General features: G+C 51.3%; 1 protein-coding gene across 5 annotated transcripts in view; it reads right to left on the bottom strand.

The window, feature by feature from the left end:
• TMEM114 (transmembrane protein 114) overlaps window positions 1-25,482 on the bottom strand; it is an 81,168-nt gene that overhangs the window by 29,756 nt on the left and 25,930 nt on the right. The window contains exons 1-4 of one of the 5 annotated variants that reach the window (XM_086375886.1): window positions 18,026-18,342; window positions 17,641-17,721; window positions 5,781-5,918; window positions 1,000-3,971 (exon numbers count right to left, since the gene is read on the bottom strand). The exons of 2 other annotated variants lie outside the window; for them this stretch is intronic. In XM_086375886.1, coding sequence (XP_086232012.1) covers window positions 3,739-3,971; window positions 5,781-5,918; window positions 17,641-17,721; window positions 18,026-18,245 — 672 coding nt within the window. In that variant the 5' untranslated portion in view covers window positions 18,246-18,342 and the 3' untranslated portion in view covers window positions 1,000-3,738. Of the gene's footprint in view, window positions 1-993; window positions 3,972-5,780; window positions 5,919-16,283; window positions 17,722-18,025; window positions 18,343-25,482 lie in introns of those variants that run through there. 2 more of the 5 variants (XM_086375885.1, XM_086375884.1) reach the window with 2 other exon arrangements.

Raw genomic sequence — 25,482 nt, 5'->3', positions numbered from 1 at the left:
CGAGAGCAGCCCCTCCCAGCACCTTCCATCTCATGACCCTGTTTTCTTCACCATGCGAGTTTCTCATACTGGTTCGCACGTGCGCTGTCGGTTTCCATGTAACGCCAGGGATCTTGTCATCCATGCCCACGGATGTGTTCTCAGACCTCAGCATGGTTTTCAGCATATAACAGGTGTTTGGTAAGTATTTACTGAATGAATGAAATTCTTTACAATTGTGTCAATGGCACCCCACTCCAGTACTCCTGCCTGGAAAATCCCATGGATGGAGGAGCCTGGTGGGCTGCAGTCCATGGGGTCGCTAAGAGTCAGACACGACTGAGAGACTTCACTTTGACTTTTCACTTTCATGCATTGGAGAAGGAAATGGCAACCCACTCCAGTGTTCTTGCCTGGTGAATCCCGGGGACGGGGAGCCTGGTGGGCTGCCGTCTATGGGGTCGCACAGAGTCGGACACAACTGAAGTGACTTAGCAGCAGCAGCGGTCAGTTCTTTGAAAACACAGGTGCTCTCTCTTTGTAATTATTTCTTTTTGTTTCCACAGCCGGGTTTCTCACACTTGGTGCTTTGACAGGTGGGACTAGATCTTTCTTTTTGGGGGGCAGGGGGGACATCCCATGCCCTGTGGAAGTTGATCAGCGGCCCTGACCTCCACCAACCGGAGGCCAGTAGCACCCGTCCCCAGTAACGACAACCAGAAATGTCTCCAGATAACCCCAAACGCCCCAAGTGGAGAGGGAGCGGCGAATCTCCCCCAGTGAAGAACCCCTGCCCTGAGTGTTTAACCCACTGAAAGGCTGAGAACAAATGGCCTTGGTCTGATTTGAACATCAAAACCAGCCTCTGGTGCAGTTCCCCCATGTGACCAGAAGGTGGCAGCAGAGACCGCCCTCTTACCATCACAGTTTGCTCTCGCTTTGTGAAAACTTTTTCATCTTTCTCCCCAGACTAGAAACTGATTTTGGGGAAAGCACTCACCCACTGCCACGAGGTGTTGTGACCAATCCACTTTATTTGCACTTTTCCAGATTAGACAGAAAGGGAAGCAGCAGCAATGATTTGAACCCAGAAGTGAGCTGGAATCAGGTAGATGTGAATTTCAGTCCCAATTGTACCCCCTTTCTCTCCTTAGCTTGGGCTTCCCCGGAAGTTCAGCTGGCAAATAATCCACCTGCAACGCAGGAGACCCCAGTTCGATTCCTGGATTGGGAGGATCCCCTGGAGGAGGGAAAGGTGACCCACTCCAGTATTCTGGCCTGGAGAATTCCATGGACTGTATAGTCCATGCGGTCACAACGAGTCGGACACGACTGAGTGACCGTCACTCTCTCCTAGCTTAGTCCATGTGTACCTCAGTTCTGACCTGTACGCACTTTGCGCATCTCCATAGTCATCACCATCAGCCATATATTTCACCTGCCTCTGTCCTCAACCACGTGGCAACTCAGGGAGCAAGGGCTCGCTCTGGTGGGGTCACTGCCCCTGGTTCCTAGCATAAACGGCCGGCCCTCAGAGGTTTGTCGAACGACTGATGGATGGGTTCACTGGACGATGCAGGGGCAGAGTAAGCAATGACTCAGTGGGTGTCAGCCGTGACGATGACCATGCCCTACTCAGGATGCCCTTCTTCACAAAGGTGAGGGGAGGACGTCATAGTGAAGGCAGTGACGTTGTGGCAAAAGTAGTGATGTCATGGTAGAGTGATGTTATGGTAGAGTGATGTCATGGTGAGGATGATAACATTATGCAGTTGATCTTAATGTTCGCATCTTACATCCACACCAGTGGTCCCCAAATCTGAACCATCAGCCCTTCCTGAGGAGTTTCTTTAACAGGTATTTTATTTTGTTTTTAGCCACGCGATGCAGCGGGTGGGATTTTAGTTCCGAGACCAGGGATCGAACCTGCACCCCCTGCATTGGAAGCACAGCGTCTTAATCACTGGACTACCAGGGAATTCCCTCCTGGGGAGTTTCTTAAACCTGCAGCTCCCCGGCCCTCCACACATCTCATGACTCAGAATCTTACAGGAGCAGGTTCTCAAGCTTAGCTGATGTTGAGTCATCAGAAGAGGTCTTAACAATTATCAGCACCTAGGCTGCCCCCCTGGAGACCATCAGAGCAGATGTTCAGCCCCGGCATCAGGCCTTGTGATTCTAATGGGCAGCAAGGCGACAGCCAGCCCTGACACTTAACAAACTCCCCAGTTCAGTGTGATACAAAGGGTGGTCCCAGCCCAGGAGTGTCTGCAGCACCTGGAAACTGCTTAGAAATGAGCCCCACCCAGACCCACCGACTCAGAGACCCCCTGAGTCAGGAAGACCCCCTGAAGGAGGGCATGGCAAGTGGGTCTGGACTCCCGGTGGACTGACATGTGAGCAGCACTGCCCCAGGGGAGTTCAGACACACAGCCACTCTGGGGACCCCCATCCCCACTGGCCAGAATATCAGGAGGAGAGAGGGATGGAATTTTCTGGAGCAGGGAGGAAGAGTTATGATTAGTCCCCAGAGATCGCCCTAGCCATTGACCAACTCCTCGGGGACCTCCCAACTCCCTATTCTAGACTGAACCTCCCTGCCACACGAGAAAAAGCCAAACTACAGTGATTTTCACCCCAAAGGAACCGAGTCTTCTCTGAAGAGTGTTCAGTGCCAATGGGGCCATGGAGGTGGGCACAAATCCCCAGGCAGACCCACTGGGGCCACACCAAGGAAACACCTTCCACCTCCAGTCACAGAACTGCGATGGGGTGTTGTTTTTTCACAGAAGAGCTGTCATATGTCCCCACGACCTGGCCTGTGACAGCAGACCTCCAGTGTTTGCAGAAGTAGCTCACAACCCCCACTGCTCCAGAGGAGACCATGTGTGTACGCAGTGTGTGCGTGTGTGTTTAATCACTTCAGTCGTGTCCGACTCTGCAACCCCACGGACTGCAGCCCGCCAGGCTCCTCTGGCCATGGGATTCTCCAGGCTAGAACACTGGAGCAGGTTGCCATGCCCTCCTCCAGGGGATCTTCCTGACTCAGGGGTGGAACCCAGGTCTCCCGAATTGCAGGCAGGAGAATCATCGTACCAACGAAGCCTGTTCTGCTGAAGGCTCAGGATGGGACTAGGTGAGCATGAGCCTGGCTGGGGCAGGTGAGGCAGGACACATCCACCACCTGGCTGTCGAGGAGCCCACGTCTCTGCGGTCTTCCCCCCGGTTCCCCACGGGACCTCCTGCCTGGCCCCAGGTCACGGGGAAGCCTGAAGCCCAGTGTCTGAGATGCAGCCGCCTCCACACGCAGGATCCAGGTCGCAGCCAGTCAGCCGGAACCACCCGGAGACGCTTCGATGTCGGAGAATATGCCTCTATCCTGCTGTGTCTTTTTCCAACACTTACCTAACCTCTCTGGTCCTCCATTTCCTTAACAGAGAGGCTCATCCAAAGGGCAGGTGTGAGGATGCAGTGAAGCCAGAGGAAGCGCACAGAGGCTGCAGTGACGCAGGGGGCGCTTTTTGTGGTCTCATGGGTTCGGGCTCCTCCAGGCCACAGACACACAGGTGCCTGGACACAGCATCCCCCACGCCAGGCAGTGCTAACATGACCGCCAGGCCCCGAGTTCAGCCCACAGTGGCTCTCTGGTGCTGGCCTCAGACCAAGGGGAAGCCGCAGCCCACCAGGATGGTGTCCCTGAGCACCAGCGCCTCCAGTCTAAGCCGCTCCCGCCACCCTCGAGCTGGAGCCCGCCCGCGTTCAGATGGCCTGGTCCTGCCGCCGTCTCAGGCTGAGCACACGGGCCGCCACCAGGAAGGTGGCCCCGGTGAGCAGCTCGGCAACGCAGCTGACCCAGCCCAGGGCCAGGGACCAGCCGAAGCGGATGTCCACCTGGTCCAGCAGTGTCTTCTCCTGCAGAAGACACAGCGCCTCCTGGAAGGCAGCGGCTGAGTAGGCGATGTAGACACTGATGCCGGCGAGGGTCACCAGGGCTGCAGTGGACAGAGGAGAGCTGGTGGACCCCCACACACATCCAGCACCACCCCTCCTTCCCTCTGCTGCCCGTCCTCTGTCCCACCCGCTCCTGCCCCTGGTAGCTCTTCCCCATCCATCTTTCACGCACGCGCTCGTGTCCCCTCTGTCCAGGGGATTCTCCAGGCAAGAATCCTGGAATGGGTTGCCATGTCCTCTTCCAGGGGTCTTCCCGACCCAGGGATAGAACCTGCATCTCCCCCAAATTGGCAGGCGGATTCTTTACCACTGAGCCCCCTGGGAAGCCCCCATCTATCTCAGCTCGTGTCGATTCCTGGATGCCCTCCCTCCCACTGCAGAGCTGGCCAAACCACCCCCTCCCATGGTTTCACAGCGTCTCACAACGCTCCATCACTACCCAGGTCAGAACTGGAATTTTGCAACTATTTGTGAACCAGCTAACGTCCGTCTGCCGCAGTGTGAGTCCCAAGGGGTCCGCCCTGGATTCCCCAGCACCCAGAACAGCACCCTGCACACGGCTGGTCCCTGTCCCTGTGTGATTAGGGCCCGCTGTCCAGTTGACGGTCCTGGGTGGCTATGTAAACACATTAACCTCAGTCTGCATCTCAGCTCCACGTTGGCATCTGCCTCGTGTCAAGTGCTCATTGCCTGGTCTCGTGGCAAATCAGGGATGGAGACTTCTCCTGGGGAGGCGCCGTTTGGGGAATTCATCACTGGGCAAACTGTTAATGCCGATATTCTTAACAACATTACAGTGGATGGTGTTCGCACCTCCAGGCGCCACTTTGCCGTTCCCTCCATGGACTCCGAGTGTCATCCCTGCTCTTGTTTTGTGTTGCTTCTGTGACTGTGCAGGGAGTTTAGCTGCAGCATGTGGGGTCTAGTTCCCTGAGCAGGGACAGAGGGCGGGTCCCCTGCGTGGAGAGCATGAAGTCTTAGCCGCTGGACCACCAGGGAAGTCCCTGTTCTTGTTCTTTTTTAAGGGCCATTTCAAATGACCCAGGAAAATTCCCCAGTGGCCCAGTGGTTAGGACTCCACACCTTCACTGCCAAGGGCTCAGATTCAATCCTTCGTCGGGGAACTAAGACCCCAAAAGCCATGCAGCACGGCCAGTAAATAAGTAAATAAGCAGGAGGCTATAAAACTACCGGAGAAGGCAGTGGCACCCCACCCCAGTACTCCTGCCTGGAGAATCCCATGGACGGGGGGAGCCTGGTGGGCTGCAGTCCATGGGGTCGCTAAGGGTCGGACACGACTGAGCAACTTCACTTTCACTTTTCACTTTCATGCATTGGAGAAGGAAATGGCGACCCACTCCAGTGTTCTTGCCTGGAGAATCCCAGGGACGGGGGAGCCTGGTGGGGTCTCACAGAGTCGGACACAACTGAAGCGACTCAGCAGCAGCAGCAGCAAGTGCTAGATCCCATCTTTGAAACCCAGCCATTGCCTGACTTGCCTGATTTTAATCAATCAAAGCAAAGCAATGTGTCAGGATGGCAGGTGTGCATGAGACAGCGAGGGTCTCCCGCCAGCCCGTGACCCTGACCCTGAAGCTCTCGGGACTCGGCTTCTTTTATGAAACAATGAAGATGATTCTCAGAACCTGCTCTCACCCTCAGGCTTCTCTCCTGGGACCACAGACCCAGGTACCCTGGGCAGGAAATCTGTTCACCCCTTCCAGCTAGGAGATCACAGCGGGGCAAACCGAGCCCCAGAGGCAATGCAGTCTCCTCCACCCTCCTTCCTTCTGGGGGACCGTGCACAGACCCTCTCGGCACCTGGGGCTCCATGCCAGGCGGGCACCTACCTCCAAAGAGGAAGAGGGTCCCCGTGAGCAGAAGGAGGCAGGAGGCTCGCAGGAGGAAGCTCAGAAAGCCCGTCATGCCCCCGAAAACCATAAGGATCAGGCTGAGCGGCAGCAGAATCACGAATGTCCCATGCATGGCTTAGGGGAGACAGAAGGAGGCAGTTACTAACATCCTTCAGTCAATCAACAAACACCTACTGAGCACTTCCTGTGACCTGCACCCAAACGCTGGGGGGAGGGGGGAAGTTGCCACTACTACTGCCCGATAATGATGATGATCTGGGCTTCCTGGTGGCTCAGGGGTAAAGAATCTGCCTGCTAACATGGGAGACCCAGGTTTGATCCCTGATCTGGGAAGATCCCACATGCCACAGAGCAACTAAGCCCATGCACTACAACCATTGAGCCTGTGCTCTGGAGCCCAGGAGCTGCAACTACTGAAGCCCGTGCTCTGAAACAAGAGAAGCCCTGGAACCACCACTAGAGAAAAGTCCGAGCAGCAACAAACCCAGCACAACCTAAATAAATAAACAAAATTATAAAAAATAGCCATGATAATAATATGATTAATGTGCTGTACTAAGCCACTTCAGTCATGTCTGACCCTATGAACTGTAGCCCGCCAGGCTCCTCTGTCCATGGGATTCTCCAGGCAAAAATACTGGAGTGGGTAGCCGTGCCCTCCTCCATGGCATCTCCTGACCCAAGGATCGAACCTGCGTCTCTTATGTCTCCTGTACTGACAGGTGGGTTCTTTACCACTAGCACCATCTGGGAAGCCATTGATATGATTAATAGCCACGGTTATCGAAGCTCAGTTATGCCAGGCTTTGTGCTGCGTAAGTACCATCTCGTTTAAATCCCATGCACCCTATAAGTAAGTATTGTCCTTGTTCGTTCGCTTATTCACTCAGCACATGTGTATCGAGTACATGCTGGGTGCCAGGCTCTGTGCCTAGATTGGCAGATACATAGGCAAATTCACCAAGGCTCCTGCCATGCGGGGTCAGCAGTGAACAAGTTGAGAAATGGTGACAAATGCACGGGGAAGGGCGTGAACAACGCTGAGAAGCGGGCAGGGCAGTGGCTCTACTGAGGAAGTGACATCAGAGCAAAGACCTGAAGGAGGTGAGGGAGGCAGCCGTGCAGGAGGGGCAAGAACTGAGGGACGACAGGGAAGGATGGAGCAGGGGGGAGTCAGAGATGGGAGGGGTTGTGCCCGGTGGGGCTTCCTCTGGGAGAGCCAGCGAGGGTGGCTGCGGGGAGGGAGAGTGAGGACGTGGGGAGGGGAGATCGTTCACAGCAGCTCGCGTGGGGCTCGGGGCTCCGGAGCCATCAGGAAGATTTTTCATTTCTCTCTGAATGAGAGGGCTTCCCTGGTGGCTCGGATGGTAAAGAATCTGCCTGCAACACGGGAGACCTGGGTTCGAGACCTGGGTTCGATCCCTGGGTTGGGAATTTCCCCCGGAGGAGAGCATGGCCACCCACTCCAGTATTCTTGCCTGGAAAATCCCCACGGACAGAGAAGCCTGGCGGGCTGCAGTCCATGGGGCCACAGCGAGCCGGACAGGACTGAGTGACTAAGCGCAGCCCTAATTAAGACAGAGGCCACCAGACTGTCTTGAGGCATGAGAGACACGGGCTTTAACTTCACTTTCTACAGGTGGCTCTGGTCGCTATATTGCGAGTGGCCAGCAGAGGGGTGTAGTGGGCTGAAAGAAGGCTTCCAAGTTCACGTCCAGACTTCTTTTCTTGGGCTCCAAAATCACTGCAGATGGTGACTGCAGCCGTGAACTTAAGACACTAGCTCCTTGGAGGAAAAGCTATGACCAACCTAGACAGCGTATTAAAAAGCAGAGACATCACTTTGCTGACAAAGGCCCGTCTAGTCAAGGCTATGGTTTTTCCAGTAGTCATGTATGGATTTGAGGGTTGGACCAGCAGGGAACACTGCCAGAGAAGATGCAGGAGTTCACATCTGGAAGGGTCTGCCCCAGCCATGGCCCCACTCCCTTCCCAGCCACTGGAGGCTGAAGAGTGACAGGTGGGGGGGGGGGAGGGGCGGGGGGGGGGGTTGAGCAGGAGAGAGGAGGGGGAAGCCAGAGAAAGAACCACTCAGAAAAGTGCCACCAGCATCCATCCCCTCCCCCTTCTGTCCCCAAACTCCCTGTCTTTTGTGAGTCGCTTCATTCCTCAGAAGCTCGTTTTCACGTCTCTGACCTGGAGGTCATGAGATCCGGTTCGCTGTGTTACCATAAGGACAACGTGTGTGGAGGAAATGGAGAGGCCCATAGATCCCGGATTAAATCAACCATGACCCCACCAACCATAAAGATGATGAAGGTAATCATCCGGTCTGCCTTCCCCTGTGATCACACCCCTTGGTCTGCAAGCCCCTAAATGCCAGCAGCCTTGGCAAGTCAAGGAGACAAGGCTCATCTCCTTCCTGGGGCTGTCACAGGACAAAACGTGATTCCAGGGTATGGGGACCTGGGGTCTTTCCTCCTTTGCTCCCTCCCTCTTTTCCTTCCTTTCTTTCTCAAGGAAAGATCTTGGGCAAGGAAGCACAACAGCTGGTGTGAAAACCGGGTTCTGTTAAGATCTGTCGGCTGCACGGCATTGCCTCCAGACGCTGGCTGAGAACTGAAATCATTTCTCATTTGGAAATTAATGAGGTTTCCCAGAGTTGGTTCGTCCCCGCAGCCCCACGTGTGAGCTCCCCAGACACGCTGCCGGCTGAGTTCCTGTACATGTTCAATTAAATATCTGGACGAGAACAGTGCTCCCCCTGGGAGAGTTGTAACATTTCCTGCTGAAATTTGGTTTAGTACTTTTTTTTTTTAATGTGCCTTGGTCTTTTGTTAGTTTTTTATTTTCATGACTGCTGTCTGGGGACATAAATATTGATTCCGAGTTCTGTTCTACTTGGAAAGGTCCCCAACTCCAGGTACATCTCATTCAGAAACGAATGTCTAAGGGCCCCATAGAGCCTGGGCATCAGCAGGGGACAAGGTCTCTGGCCTCCCGGAGATCACAGTCCAGGAAGGAGACAGACTCTCAGGAAAATAAAGGGGATGATTACAGACTGAATGTCACAAAGGACATGAGCGTGATGATGTGGAAAAAAACAAGGTGGCCACTTCTATAGCTGAGATGGCTGTTTTAATTTCCTAAAGCTGACATCATAAATTACTACAAAATAGGGGTCAGGTATGGATGTGAGAGTTGGACCATAAAGAAAACTGAGCACTGAAGAATTGATGCTTTCAAACTGGGGTACTGGAAAAAACTCTTGAGAGTCCCTTGGACAGCAAGGAGATCCAACCAGTCAATTCTAAGGGAAATCAACCCTGAATATTCATTGGAAGGATTGAAGCTGAAGCTGAAGATCCAATGCTTTGGCCACCTGATGCGAAGAGCTGATTCGTTGGAACAGACCCTGATGCTGGGAAAGCTTGAAGGCAAAAGGAGAAGGGGGCAGCAGGAGATGAGATGGTTAGATAGCATCACCGACTCACTGGCTATGAGTCTGAGCAAACTCCGGGAGATAGTGAAGGACAGAGAAGCCTGGCGTGCTACAGTCCATGGGGTCAAAAAGAGTCAGACTTGACTTAGCAACTGAGCGACAACAGCAGATGTCTTAAAAGCAGGAGGAATTTATTCTGTCACATCAAAGGGTCAGCAGGAACTTGGTCCCTACAGAGGCTCCAGGGAAGACTCCTTCCTGCCTCTTCCAACCTCTGGTGGTTGCTGGCAAGGCTTGGCATTCCTTGGCTGGTGGCAGCATCCCTCTGATGTCCACCTCCATCTTCCTATGACCTTCTTGTCTCTCCTCTGCGATTCTCCTTTTCTTACGAGGACACTTGTCATAGGACGTAAGTTAGTCCACAGTGATCTTGAGAGCCTTAACTAAATTGCCTAAGATATTTTTTTCCAAATGAGGTCCCATTCCCAGGTACTAGGATCTGTGAGGACATGGTCACATTTTTCTGGAGGGTGATACCCTTCAATCCACTACAGCGTTGGGACTTCCCCGGCAGTCCAGTGGCTAAGACCCTGCACTTCCAACGCAGGAGCCTGAGTTTGATCCCTGGCCTAGGAAATAAGATTCCACGTGCTGCGTGGCAAAAACAAAAGAATCAATGAACCCAATCCAATACAGGGTTTACAGTAGGAGCACAACCCAGGAGAGCTAAGATTACCATCTAGAATTAATCATGGGCTTTCCTGGTGACTCAATGGTAGAGTCTACCTGCCAATGCAGGAGACACAGACATGATCCCTGGACCAGGAAGATCCCACGTGCCACGGACCAGCTACAGCCTGGGAGCCTCAACTACTGAAGCCCGAGAACCCTAGAGCCTGTGCTCCACAAGAGAAGCCTCCGCAACGAGAAGCCCTCGTGCCGAAACTAGAGCAAAGCCCTGAGGCAGCACTGAAGACCCAGAAGAGCCATAAATAAATACAAGTATTTAAAATAATACTAGTAATCGTGTTGGCGATCAGGAAGACGATGAAGGTGCAGTCCCGGTCCTACAAGGAGCCACGTTCTGGTGACAACAGATTCAAACATTCACAAAAAATATAAAAATCCACTTCCTTACCAGGTATAATAGGATTGAATGTCTCTGAGGATCTCGTGGAGTCTCCAAGTCACACTGACAAGGTTTGAAACTAAAGATAGCGATGATTTCCCCTTTGGGAAATGGTTCCTGAGACTCTTCTTTTGCTAGCACTTCTGATGTTGTTGGAGAATGATACCGCTCTGCTCTTTTAGCTTCTCTGATGGCTCAGTGGTTTAAAAAAAGAAAATCTGCCTGCAATGCAGGGGATGCAGGCTAGATCCTTGGGTTCGGAAAATTCCCTGGAGAAGGGCATGGCAACCCACTCCAGTAATCTTGCCTGGAGAATCCCATGGATAGAGCAGCCTGGTGGGCTATAGTCCATAGGTCACAAAGAGTCGGACATGACTGAGCACACACGCACCTCTCTGCTCTCTGTAACAGAAAGACTATTACTTCGTTACCTACCCTGGGGCTTTCTGACCTCACAAGCATTCCGGAAGCCTGCTCTGCCCATCAAGCTATTCTTTGAACAGTGCGATAATGAATCATTCACGCAGTTATTCTTGGCATGAACATCTTGGCTTTTCTCTGGGTTTGCTTTTCCTTTGCAACAAAGCATTTCTGAATCAAAAAAATCTCTTGCACCTGGGTACCTATTTGCTCTTGACGAAAAAAATGACCTGTCAACATTATTAGTATTATTAATTCTACATGGGAATCTTAGTTCTTAAGTGAGCTCCTACTGCGGGCAGTGGAGAAGAGCGGGGCTCCGAACCCAAAAAAAACAGGCTAGGAATTTTTCTTCCGGTCTCAGAACACTCACATTATACTGAAATTATCCTCGGTGTAGCATCATTCTAAAAGAGTAGAAACTGCCTGTGTTCAAATCCCAGATCAACCAGTTACTGTCCAAACTTTGGTCACTTACCCAACCTCTCTGTGCCTTGGTTTCCTCATTTGAAAAGTGAGGAGGATAAATCACAGTAACTGCCTCATGGGACTGTTGTGGAGTTTAAATGGATGGAAACATGTGAAGACCTCAGGACAGGGTCTGACACACAGCACCTGCTCTGTAAGCACTGACTGTTATTTTTACTGCTCTTCAACCACTCCACAGAAAGGGGCCCCATCTCCCTTTACTCCATGCCCCTGTTTTATTTCCTTTGTTACAGCTACTACTATTTGAAACCATTTTATGTTTATTTATTCACTGCTCACCAGGTGTTTATTATCTGCCTCCTGCACTAGACAGTAAGCTGTAGGTGGCAAGCACCCCACAATCTCACCATGTTTTATCCCCCGAATTAAGTTAAAAAAAAAGGAGTTTGCAATAATTAGCCCCATTTTAGGGCAGGAGGAAAAGGGGAGGACAGAGGATGAGCTGGTTGGATGGCATCATGGACTCAATGGACATGAGCTTGAGCAAACTCTGGGAGATAGTGAAGGAACAGGGAAGCCTGGCGTGCTGCAGTCCAGGGGGTCACAAGAGTCTAACACGACTTTGCAACTGAACAACAACGCCCCATTTTACAGATGAGAAGCCTGAGGCTCAGGGAGGTAACATGACTTAACGCAGGAGAAGGAGACCGCAACTCCCCTCCTGTTTTGGGTAACCTAAGCTGGATGCTTTACCATCTCTGAGCGACTAAAACAACTATGCTGGAAGCTTTGCTTATATGACCTCATTTCATCTCAAAGCAGCCCACTTATTTTTTAAATTTATTTTTCATTGTAAGTGAAAAGTGAAGTAGATCAGTCGTGTCCGACTCTCTGCGAGTCCATGGACTGTAGCCCACCAGGCTCCTCAGTCCATGGAATTCTCCAAGCAAGAGTACTGGAGTGGGTTGCCATGTAACATTAATTATTGCTGTACAGGAAAGTGACTCAGTTATCATATATATATGTTCTTTTTCATATTCTTTTCCATTATAGTTTATCACAGGATATGGAATATAGTTCCCTGTGCTATACAGCAGAACCTTGTTGTTTATAAAACAGCCCATTTATGGAAGCAGATGACTAGCCAGAAGTTACAGAACTGGTCAGGGGGACCTTATCTATGATGAGGTGGACCCCACCCCATCTTGTTGAGAGAGGCACATGACTCAGCCTGACCAATCAGCACACTCCTTGCCCTCGGCCATACTGATTGGCTCAGTCCTAGGCATGTGATCCGATCTGAGCCAAAGGGAGACCTACCAGGAGTTGCAGAATGATTGGGCAACAGTCTCCTATTTTGGTTGCTGAGACTGGAGAGGATTTAGTTGAAAGCAGAATCTAGAGGCAAAGCCCAGAGAGAAGAAGAAAGAAATTGTGCTTAACTCTTTAGGTCCTGGGGGGCTTGAGCTTTTCAGCTCCATGGACCAGGAATTCCGTGTTTTGTTTTAACTAGTATGATTTGGGAGCTTTCCCGGTGGCTCAGAGATAAAGAATCTGCCTGCAACACAGGAGCTGCAGGAGATGCGAGTTCGATCCCTGGGTGGGGAAGATCCCTGGAGCAGGGCATGGCAACCCCCTCCAGGATTCTTGCCTGGAGAATCCCATGGACAGAGGAGCCTGGTGGGGTACAATACATAGGATCACAAAGAGTCAGACACAACTGAAGCGACTTAGCATGCACGCACAGTATGATTTGAGTTTCCATCACTTTCAAAAGGCTGATACAGCTAGCCTGGGTGGCTCTAAACTGTGGCTCTTTTATCTAAACTGTGCTGGGACTTTCCTGGCAGTCCAGTGGTTGAGACACTGAGCCTCCAATGCAAAGGGCGAAGGTTCAATCCCTGGTCAGGGAACTAATATCCCACATGCCATGCAGCGGGACCAAGAAAATATTTTTAAAATATAAAAGTAATAATAATAAACTGTGCTGAATTTGAAGACTGCCTCTCTGCCAAAAAAAAAAAAAAAATCTCAGTCCCTAGCCAGGGAACCAAACCCTTGACATCCCCAGGGCTAATCAAGAAGATAAAATATCCAAGCAAGGTGGAGTTTTACTGGGTACAGAAGCAAGCTGCCCGCATGGGTTTTCTTGGAGGAAAAATCAATTGTTCTTCCCATCCACCCTCAGGAGGGACTCTGTCTGGAAGGCTGCCTCACAGAGCATGCAGCTTGTCACTTGGCCTCTGTCCTCTGTGACTCTTCTGCAGGTCCAGAAAGGAACACGGGCTCTTTGTGCAATAAAAGAACTTGGCCAACATTCAAAACTCTTTCTGGGGATAAAGAGATTCTGGGAAAAAGCTGTCTCTGGGGGTGATTTTCAGTGAGCACAAGGTCTGAAGGGCCAGCCTCCTCTCTGATGATACAATAGTAGTAAGAGCAGCTAACACTCAGGGTACACTTACAGGGCCAGACACTGCGTGAGGCTCTGGAAATACACTCTCTCGTTTCACCCTCGACTGTTCTTATGAGGAGAGATGAGAGTTATTTTCAATTTGCCTATGAGGGAACTGAGACTCAGAGAGGCAGAGGAATTTGCCCAAAACCATCATGTACGGATGTGAGAGTTGGACCATAAAGCAGGCTGAGCACCGAAGAATCGATGCTTTCAAATTGTGGTGCTGGAGAGGACTCCTGAGAGTCCCTTGGACAGCAAGGAGATGAAACCAGGCGATTCTAAAGGAAATCAACCCTGATTATTCATTGGGAGGACTGACGCTGAAGCTGAAGCTCCACTGCTTTGACCACCTGATGTGAAGAGCTGACTCACTGGAAAAGACCCTGATGCTGGGAGAGATTGAGGGCAGGAGGAGAAGGGGTGACAGAGAATGAGATGGTTAGATGCCATCCCCGAGTCAATGGACATGAGTTTGAGCAAACTCTGGGAGATACCGAAGGACAGGGAAGCCTGGCGTGGTGCAGGCCATGAAGTCACAAAGAGTCAACATGACTGAGCGACCAAACAGCAACAACATGCCTGGCTGGCGGTGAAGCTGGGGCTTAGACCTGGGGCAGAGGGTGAACAGAGGCGCAGACTGTGGACGTGGGTTTTGCCTGTTTCTCAAAACCCTGGACCACGCAGGGCTGCTGCATTATCAAGCTTCACGAAGAGGCCAGACCAGTGCTGACTGGTTAGCCATCCAGTGTACCCACTGATGTGATAAGTAGGCTGAAGGCCAGCATGCAGCCCAGCAAAGGGCCACAGATGTGACTGCGTCTAAAAGAGGCGGGAAGGAACGGTACAGAGGACTAGTGTTTACTGACCACTTAGTGCGTGTCTAGCACGTTTACATCGTCATTCTTTGATGCAACAGGGAGATCACACAACAACAGGCACTAAGCCGGGTGCCAGGTCAGGTCCATCTTTTCAATCAGCTAGTTCGTGGAATCCTGACCCCACACCCCTTTCGGGTTTTGTTATCTTGTTTGGATAAATATGGAAGCTGAGGCTCAGAGAGGTTAAGACACCAACCCCGGGATCACAGAGGGGTCCTGGGAAAGGTCTAAGCTGAGCTTTGACTTCCAGCCCTCAGTTTATGGGCAAAAATTCTAGATTATTCTCTCCCCGCCCCCCACCATGGGAAAGCCCTCTTGTTTATTTGATTAAACAAATAAACATAAATAAGCTGGGGCTTCCCTGCTGGTCCAGAGGCTAAGACTCTGCACTCCCAATGCAGGGGGCCGGTGTTCAATCCCTGGTTAGATCCAGGGTTAGATCCCATGGAACTAGATCCCACAAGCCACAACTAAAAAGATCCCTCATGCCACAACAAAGACCCAAGATCCTGTGTGTCGCGACTAAGACCAGGCGCAGCCAAATAAATACATTTTTAAGTTTTAAATAAATAAATAAGTTGCATAGGCACAATTTTCACATGCAAAGGGACACCCAACTTTGTTTTAAGGCTGTAGTAACTGATACAGCATCTCCTGGTTACATTCTCCAGCCTTCTCTGTGGACCAGAGTGATCCATTCAGAAGCCTGCTAGCTAACACGTAACAGGAGTTTTGGAATGGGAATTCCTGATGATGCTTGAAATGCTCTGAGAATACCCAGAGGTCCTCCTGGTGCAACTTGGAGCTGAGGACAGAGTTCGTGAGATCCCTTCCTTTCCTCCATGCCCACCCACCTCACTTTCCAAGCACCTAGCGGATATTCCCTTCAGTGGGACTTCACACAGTAGTGTGCAGGTGGTGGTTTAGTCGCTAAGTCATGTCTGACTCTTGTGACTGCATGGACCGTAGCCTGCCAGGCTCCTCTGTCCATGGAATTCTCCAGGCAAGAATATTGGAGTGGGCCGCCATTTCTTTCTCCAGGGCATCTTCCCGACCCAGGAAGCGAACCTGGGTCTCCCGCATTACAGGCACGTTCTTTACCAACTGGGCTACAAGGGCAGCCCGTGGGGTGCTGGAGTTGGATTATATCAGAGTTGTTCTATCGCTAAGTCTTGTCCTACTCTTTGTGACCCCAGGGTCTGGAGCACACCAGGCTCCTCTGTCCTCCACCATCTCCCAGAGTTTGCTCCAATTCACGTCCACTGAATCAGTCAACTGTTAAGTTTTCAGGAATATGCGGAACCAGTGGACGTCATGTTGACAGCTTGAAATTGACCGCAGTGGGAATATTTATTCCACAGAGGTTGGCAAATGCCACAAATCAAGATGCTCCCCTCCCCCAGAGAGCCAATTATTAAGCATTTTCCAGCACACCAGTGGACTTCAGAGAAGCAGTCTGGTTCACTCATGTACTTATTTATTCATTCAACAAACATGGATTGAGTTCCACCTCTAAAAAATAGTTTACATTCACTCTCATACCTGCTCAGCCAACCTTGGCTCATGGGCTACTCTGTGCCAATGCTGTGTGTGCTAAATCACTTCAGTCGTGTCCGACTCTGCAACCCTATGGACTGTAGCCCACCCAGCTCCTCTGTCCATGAGATTCTCCAGCCAAGAGTACTGGAGTGGGTTGTCATGCCCTCCTCCAGGGGATCTTCCCCACCCAGGGATCAAACCTGCATCTCCTGTATTGGCAAGCAGGTTCTTTACCGCTAGCGCCACCTGGGAAGCCCAGGCTCTGTGCTAAATACTAAATATTCTGTGCTAAATTCCAGCTGTGGCAAGAGAGACATGGTCCCTGCTGGCATGGAGCTTGTTTAGTGAGGGGGTCAGCTTTTAACTCTAAAAATGTCACACAGCCTGTACTGTGAGTAGGAACTGACTAAGTCAAGCTGGCAGGATGGGAGCAGGGAGACTCTGAGTGGAGGCAATGGCGTGTGCAAAGTCTCTGTGGCGGGAGGAAATGTGCCACCTTCCAGGAACTGGTGTCAACACAGCCGGAGAGGAAAGAGCAAAGGGGAGAGTGGAGCTGAAGAGGGGCCCTGGCAGCCCTAGTGGGCCATGCCAGGGACTTGTCTTTATTCTAAGAGTCCCATCCCCAACCCTCAGTAAGTCTATCAAAAGCTGCCCATACTTGTCAAGGTCTATGGAACTGAGCTCTCATTTCCTCATCATTTCCTTTGTATGGCACCTCTCTCTCTAGGAGTGTTTCCTCTTTGGAAAAGTAAAGATTAAGATGGAGATGACAAGAACTTTGCAGGAAGGCTGTGAGGATTAAATGAAGGCTGAAATGGAGTTCAGCTCCAGGTCTGGCCGCTGGTGAACTGAACTATGGCTCTGATTTTCCCTCTTCCCTCCAGTGTTTATTCAGCCCCTTTGCTTTCCCAAATTCTGTCCTCAAATCCTGCCAGCTTTTCTGACTTCGGAGCACCGTGCCAGGCACTGGGAAATCAGCCAGGAACAACAGACACAAGGCCCCTGGGGATGGGGAGCTGTCCTTTGCCTCCTGGTTTTCCTCTCTTGGATCGTTCAGCCAATATTTACTGCATCCTTGGTGCTGCCAAGCGCTTGTCCTCAACAGCGAGGATGCAGCGACGGCTGACCATGGGGTGTGCCAGTCAGCTCCCCAGGCTGGTTAAGGTGTCTCCTCGGGCTCCGAGTCACCCTCCCCCGTGCTGCTTGCCACTCTGAAATGGAACTGCGCACTTCCCCCTCGGTGTCGCCAGCTAGCCTCTGCGCCCCGAGCGCTTGGCCTGGGGCTTGGAGCTCAGCACCCCGCTGCCCCGCGCACCGAAAGCCTGCAGCCAACGTTTGTCGAATGAATCCCCAACCACACAACTTCGTGGAGCCAGAGGGTCCCACCTCCTTCTCCTATACCCCTTCCCCTGCTCCTGCCCGTGTCAGAGGCCACCTCGGTGGCCCTCTCCTCTGCAGGGCCCCCGCCTCCAGTTTGGATAAAAGCTCCCAAACTGGCGTCCAGCCCCGGGTTCCGCCCCCCATCTCACCCTCCCCGGACTCACTGAGAAGTTGCCGGCTCGAGTCGCTGACGGTCACGTTCTCCTGCCAGAAGGGGTTCATCAGTGGCGCGCAGGGGCTCTGGACTGGGTGGGGCAGAGGAATCGGTGGGCGTAGGGGCTGGGGGTGGGGGTCCCCGGGGGTTCAGACCCAGCCCACGCCTTCGTCCCCACGTCCCTCCTGGATGTCCCACCCGGGGGGTGTAGGGTCGCGGAGCAGCGGTGGGCTGAGCCGGGCACCTCTTTATAGGGGTGATGGCAGCCCCAGGACCCTGGGCCACCTCCCGTCCAGCCCCGGACCTCGCGTTTCGCGGGCTCCGGGGCTTGAAAGACGAGTGCGCGCCAAGCAACAGGTCCGGCCACCGCCCGGGCTCCCCGGGTGCCCCCTTACCCCGGCAGGTCCGCCAGAGGCCGGAGTGCGAGCTCAGAGGCTCGAGCTGGCTGCGGTTGTTGGCCCCCGCCGGGCCCCGCGCCCCTGGGCCGCCCCGCTCCAGGCGCTCGGTGTCGATGATGTACCAGAAGTCGGTGCCGATGGCCGCCGCCAGGAGCACGAAGCTGAGCGCCCCGGTCAGCGCCGCCGCGCCGGCCAGCGCGCCCAGGTGCACCCGCATCGCCGAGCCGCGACCCCGGCCGCCGCCCACAGTTGCCAGCGCCAGAAGCTCGCGCGCCCCGGTTCTGGGAGCCAGAACTGGTCCTCGGGACCTCGATCCCTCCCTCCGCCACTGGCTCCGCCCCTCAGCCCCTCACCTGCAGGCTGGGACCTGCACCGCCTCCCCGCTCAGACCCCATCACGATCTAAAACCCCACCTCGATTAACACTTGCAGCCCAGCGCACCCTTTCGCTCCCGCTCCTCAACTGCTCGCAGACCCTCCTCCCACCTATCCGCTCCTGCACTCCCCACGCATTCCAGCTGTTCCCCGCTCTGCCGGGCCTCTGCGTTCCTCCCAGCCCTGCCCCGCGACCCCACCGCCCACCCCCAACTCAGGGAGTCTGCCCTCCGACGCCCTTCACGCAGCTCTGGGCTCAGTGGACGCGTGCTCCTCCTCTGTGCACAGCGCCCAGGCTCCCCGCACAGAGAAAAGGGCAGGGTGGTGCGGGGCAGAGGGCGGTCTTCCCACAGAGGGGGTGAGGGGGTGGGGTAGGGGCGGGGGGATTAGGAAGGACAGCTAGCACCTGTCCTGTTTCCAGGTCATCCTCAATAGCCTCTCCCTCCAGCTTCAACCACCCTTTCTCCAAAATCTTCCCTTTCAGTTGATTTTTCTAGGCTCGCTACAGAGAAAAAAGATCAGTTTTTTTACATAAAAATTCTTTAACGGATAACCAAAAGGTCCAACTGCATAGTAAGGGGAACTATATTCAGTATCCTATGATAAACCACAATGAAAAATAATTAAAGAAGAATGTGTGTGTGTGTGTGTGTGTGTGTAACTGAATCATTTTGCTGTAGAGCAGAAATTAAGAAAACATTGTACGTGGAAGCAACAGATGAATGGATAAAGAAGTTTGGTATATATATGTATAATGGAATATTACTTAGTCATGAAAAGGAATGCATTTGAGTCAGTTCTAATGAGGTGGATGAACCTAGAGCCTATAATACAGAGTGAAGTAAGTCAGGGAGAAAAACAAATATCGTACATTAATGCATACATATGGACTCTAGAAAGATGGTTCTGATGAACCTGTTTGCAAGGCAGCAGTGTCCATGGGGGTGGCAAAGAGTTGGACAGACTGAGTGACTAACTCTTAGTGGAGACACAGAGAACAGACTTGGACACAGCTGGGGAAGGAGAGGGTGGGACGAATTGAGAGAGTAGCATGGAAACATATATTAATACATTTCCAAATGCAAAATTAGAAAGCCAGTGGAAATTTGCTCTGTGATGCAGGGAGCTCAAATCCTGTGCTCTGTGACAACCTCGAGGGGTGGGATGGGGTGGGAGGTGGGAGGGAGATTCATGAGGGAGGGGACATATGTGTCCCTGTGGTTAATCCATGTTGATGTATGGTAGGAACCAATGCAATATTGTAAAGTGACTAGACTCCGATTAGAAATAAATAAAAATTTTAAAAGACCACATTGTAAATCAACTGTCCATCAATAAAAGTCTGGTTTCTAGTCTAGGCTCCTGGTCAGTTTTGAAAAGAGTAAGTGAAATGTTGTAATTTACATTTTTTAAAATCTCACTCTTCCTCCCGATTTTATTGTGGAGCAGAGACTGTCGGGAGACAGCACAGGAAGCAAGGAAGCCAGTTAGGAGCAACTTAACAACAGAAGCACAAGAGATGTTTGGATGGTCAGGCCACGGTGGTGGCGGCCAGGAGTAGGTAGAGAAGTGAATAGATTATCTTTTTAACTGAGAGGGGTTGACTTGATAGGATGTGGTGATAGACTAAGGCTGACAACTACTCTTTCCCTTGTTTAATTCTGTCTTACCAACACCATCCTTCTCTTCATCACTAGCGTCCTCATCTCCATCAGCAGCAGCAGCACCCTGAACAGAGCCATCACCAGCAAGAACACATGCTCCCCTTGATTTTACCACCCCATTCTTCTCTAGGACCCCTTCAACCACCATCTGAGTAAGACTGATATCTCCCGTTACCATCCCCTTCGTTATCCCAGGTGGCACAGTGGTAAAGAATCCACCTGCCAATGAAGGAGAGGCATGAGACGCAGGTTCGAGCCCTGGGTCGGGAGCATCCCCTGGAGAAGGAAGTAGCAATCTGCTCCAGTATTCTTGCTTGGAAAATCCCACGGACAGAGGAGCCTGGTGGGCTACAGTCCATGGAGTTGCAGAGTTGGCCATGATTGAGCATGAACGCACGCAAATAACCATCCCCACTAAAGAGTTCACCTTCCACTCTATCATGTTACTATCGTTATCTTCAATTACACCATCATCCAAACAGTCCTCAACTGTTCCATCGACATTTGGGAGCCTAACTGAAGGTACAATTCAATGAGGTGGGTCCCAGGACCCCCTAATAACGTCTTTAAGGTTTAATTCTTCTCTCTCCATTCCTCTACATCTCTCCGTTGTTTGTCCTCTCCTGGCTTCATTCTTACTCAGATTCTCATTGGTTGGAACCCCAGGAGCTACTTTTTTCATCACTTAGCAATCCCAACAAAAAAAAACAAATGTCTTTCTCAGTGGTGCAAATCAGATTTCCAGGATTCCCATCTCTGACCCAGTCTCTAGGAATGACAGGAGTAGGAGGCACCACCTGGCCAAGCCTGGATCAGTCACCCCCCTGCTCCTGAAACCAAGGGAGAGTGAATCAGTCCCATCGTCATCATTTGAGTTAAGAGGCGTCCTGGCTGCCAGATGCAGCAAATAAAGGTGCCCCGTTAGTTACATCTGAGGCCTTCCCAGGGGCACTAGAGGTAAAGAATCCACCTGCCAATGCAGGAGACTTAAGAGATGCAGGTTCGATCTCTGAGTCAGGAAGATGCCCTGGAGGAGGAAATGACAACCCACTCTGTAGTATTCTTGCCTGGAGAATCCTCCAGACAGAGGAGCCTGGCGGGTTGCAGTCCATGGGGCCACAAAGAGTCAGACACAGCTGAGCACACACACTCACACACACACACACACACACACAGAGTTACATTTGAATTTCAGATGAATAATAAAGTTTTAGTATAAATATGCTCCATGCAGTATGTGGGAGATACTTATATTTTTATATTGTCTTTGGACTTCCCTGGTGGTCCAGTGGTAAAGAATCCACCTGCCGATGCAGGGGACACAGGTTCGATCCCTGGTCCAGGAAGATCCCACATGCCATGGGGCAACCAAGCCTGAGAGCCACGACTGCTGAAGCCTGCACGCCCTGGAGCCTCTGCGTCACAAGAGAAGGCACCGCCGTGAGAAGCCCACGCCCTGCAACTAGAGGGTAGCTGCAGCCACCACAATTAGAGAAAGCCCATGCTCAGTAACAAAGACTCAGCGAAGCCATTAATTAATTATTTTAAAAAGAAAATTAAACTGTTGTTGCTGTTTAATCTGAAGTTCAAACTTAACTGAGCATCCTGTCTTTTCCCTGGCAAACGTGGCTGGCTCCCCAAGGGACAGTGAAAGTCACTCAGTCATGTCCAATTCTTTGCAACCCCGTGGACTACACAGTCCATGGGATTCTCCAGGCCAGAATACTGGAGTGTCCCCAAAGGACAACCAAGGCGCTATGACCACAGCCAGGAGAAGGGGCAGTGGCAGGGTGGATGATACCCCCTCCGCCTGGTGCAGGCACTTTCCTTCACTGGGTCCCACGTCCCTCATCCCCATAAGGAGACCTTCTTCCATGCCCCGTTGCAAAGACAACCTTGTAGGCTTTGATCATTCTATTTTTTCCTGAGGATTTTGATAGAATCTACCTGAATCATGCTCAGTCGCTGTAAAATGAACAGAAAGTAATGTTTTTCAATGAATCTGGGGCAGGGGAGGGGGCACATCAAACAACGGATGCTGTGACTACTCAGCCGGTCAACTGAAGAGGCAGGATAAAACCGGAAGGCTTCCAAGGCAGAAACCAAACAAAGCACCACCTTTAGGATTAAAGCCACACGCTGAACCCCGAGCTGGTAGAGAAGGGCTTTGCACAGGGGTTTAGGAGGCTGGTCTTGAGTCTTAAATCTGCGTGAGACCCGAGAAGTTGCCTCTCTGAGCTTCAGTTTGTGTTGTTGTTGTTTTTTTCCCAGCTGTAAAAAGCAGGTAATTGTACCCACCAGTCCCAGGAGGGCACTACGAGGGTGTCAGGATGGTGGGTGTAAAAGTACTTTGTGACCAGGTTTCCAGTTAAGAATCCACCTGCCAACCCAGGGGACACAGGTTCAATGCCTGGTCTGGGAAGATCTCACCTGCCTTGGGGTAACCAACACAACCACTAAAGCCCGTGCACCCTAGAGCCCGTGCTCCGCAACGAGAGAAGCCACTGCAACGAGAAACGGGCGCACCGCAGCCAGAGGGTAGCCCCTGTCGCCACAACTAGAGAAAGCCCACGAAGTGACGAAAACCCAGTGTGGCCGAAAATGAAGGAACGAGAGAAAGAAAGTCTGTTTTTAAAATTTTTTTAAAAAGTACTTTGTGACTTAGGCAGAGTCATGCCAATATTATTATTAGAAGAAGTGAGAGACACTTTGAGAAGCGGGGAGGAGTGCGTTTCAGAGATGCAAGGAACAAACATTTAAAAGAAAGAGAAGGGAAGGGAAGGAGGGAGGAAGTCAGGATCCTGGAAAGAAGGGTTTCCTTTCATTATGAAGCGTCGAGTGTCATGGGAAAGCCGATGTTTTTTTAATCGGTGAGCTCTGGATTTGTACAAGTGTGTAGCCCTGAGGCCCTGCCAGCCTCGCCAGCCTCACACACCTGGACCTCGAACACATGAGGTTCGTTCCTGCCTGAGGCTTCACACATGCTGTTCCCTTTAACTGAAATACTCTTATCCCCACTTTTTAAAAAATATCTCAACTGAAAAATTACCTCTTTGGAAGTGAAAGTGTTAGTCGCTCAGCTGCGTCTAGCTCTTTGCCACCCCATGGATTGTAGCCCGCCAGGCTTCTCTGTCCATGGAAATCTCCAGGCAAGAATACTGGAGTGGGCTGCCATTCCCTTCTCCAGGGGATCTTCCCGACCCAGGGACTGAACCCAACTCTCCTGCATTGCAGGCAGATTCTTTACTATCTGAGCCACCGGGGAAACCTCCTCTTTGGAAAGGGCTTACCTAATCCCCAACTTAGGTTAAAAGCTCTCGGGATATGATGATTTATGATGATTCAGGTAGGGTTAATGCCCATCATAGCTCCTTAGGCTCTCAACCACTTAGCGCATTTCTACAGCACCCACTACACACACCTGTGTCTTTCCATGTATGGACTTCTCTCCCCAGGTGAGAAGACTGATATTGATGGAGGGTGAAGACCCCTAGAACACCAAGCATGAAAGAAGTTGGAAGATAAACAGCCTCAGCTATCTCCCTCCTTCAGGGAGGGAAAAGCTCTGAGGCCTGTCCTACTCCACCCCCTCGAGTTTCCCAGTGGGAGTGAACCCCAGCCGCCCACGGCAGCGAACTCTTCAATTGATAGCCTTCCTTCTTCATCTTAATTCCCTACTCTTGTACCAGTGTGTCCTAGGATCACCCGCCCCAATAAAATCGCTAGTCTTAAATCCTTATCTCAGAGTCTACTTCAAAAGAAACCCACACTAAAACACATGATATCTTGGCAACAACACTGTCCCCATAGTAATTAACAGTTTTTGAGCAATGAAGTTGTTTTCTACCATCTGTTCCTTTGGACATTCAGACAGGATGGTCGATACTATAGGATGGCTCATCCAACACCAATCTGACCCATCTGCCCCTTCACTTTTCTAGGTACCTTCTAGCCAGTGGTGGCCACGTGACAGACATAATCCTAACCAATGACTTAGAAGCAGAGTCTATTGGGAAACAAAAAAAGACCAGGCCCTGGGAGGAGAAGGCTTTTGATCCACTTGGGATAAAGATGTAATGTCTGGAAGTACAACAGCCATCTTGCAACCATGAGGCTAAACCTCCTAGTGAGTGGCAAAAACAAAAGATACAGAGTCTGAGGCTCTGATAGCATCACTGAACAGCTGCCCCACCCTTGAATTGCCTACCTCAGGAATTCTTATTAGAAGGTAAAACTAAGCCCCCATTTGTTTAAGCCACCCTCTCGGGATTGTCTGTGTTTGCAGATGAATTCCTTGTGAACCTCTGCAGACACAATGGTGTTGGTCCTATCCCAAGCACATCTCTGGCTTTTAGGTTAGTGCATGATACACAGTAGATGTGTAACAAAGATTTGTTGATTCAATAAATGAAAAGTCTTCCCAAAAGTCTCTTCTTGCAAGCACAGAGCTTATTTTGTGTGGCAAACTCATAAGGAACCAACTCGAAGTTATAGACATATAGCCAAGATATTGGTACGGTTATTAAAATCACCACACTAGAAGGAAATGGCCTCTGTCTATTAAGTCTCATGAGGTCATGATGTTGTTAGGAGTCATTTGACTCCATGGACCTGACCTGTGCATAACCATTTAAGTTTAAAGCCTCCACTTTAAAGCTTCCACTTTAAGTTTAAAGTCCCTAGAAACTTCTGGAGGGGCTGGCTGCCACTCTTCAAATCCTATATGATGTAATTAATTTTGAATGAAAAGGGATCAGTAATGCACTGGTCTAATTTTCCAAACACATGTCTGGCACGATACCAAGAGATGAAGGCTAAGCAGCCCTTTTTTCATTTCAGGGAATCTCTTCCCAAATTGGAATAAAAATCCCTCAGCCAGAGAGAAACCGCTGCTGGGAGCAATGTGGTAGGGAAAGAGCTAGAACCATGAGCCAGTGCACCTGGATTCTAGCACCACCACGAGCCTGCTGAGAGATCTGGACTGGTTGCTTCCCCTCTCTGAGCCTCAGTTTCCTCATCTGTAAAAGGGGCTAGCACAAGTGCTCTTCTGGGACTCTATTCCTGCAACAGCTTATATGCGGCATCGCTACAATGTGGAAGGCATCACCATGCACGCATGCATGCTTGTGTGCTCGCTCAGTCCTGTCTGACTCTTTGCAACCCCATGGACTGTAGCCCACCAGGCTCCTCTGTCCATGAGATTTCCCAGGCAAGAATACTAGAGTGGGTTAACATTTCCTTCTCCAGGGGATCTTCCTGACCCGGGGATTGAACCCAAGTCCCTTGCATCTTCTGCACTGGCAAGTGGGTTATTTACCACTGTGCTAGCTGGGAAGCCCATGTATATAAGCAACCTTCTCCAGTATTCTTGCTGGGAAATCCCATGGACAGAGGAGCCTGGCAGGTTATAATCTAC

Source organism: Bos grunniens, chromosome 25 (assembly GCF_055505025.1).
Source record: "Bos grunniens cultivar Pamir isolate PY7600 chromosome 25, Bosgru_T2T1.0, whole genome shotgun sequence".
Lineage (NCBI taxonomy): Eukaryota > Metazoa > Chordata > Mammalia > Artiodactyla > Bovidae > Bos > Bos grunniens.
This window is presented reverse-complemented; position numbering and strand designations above follow the sequence as displayed.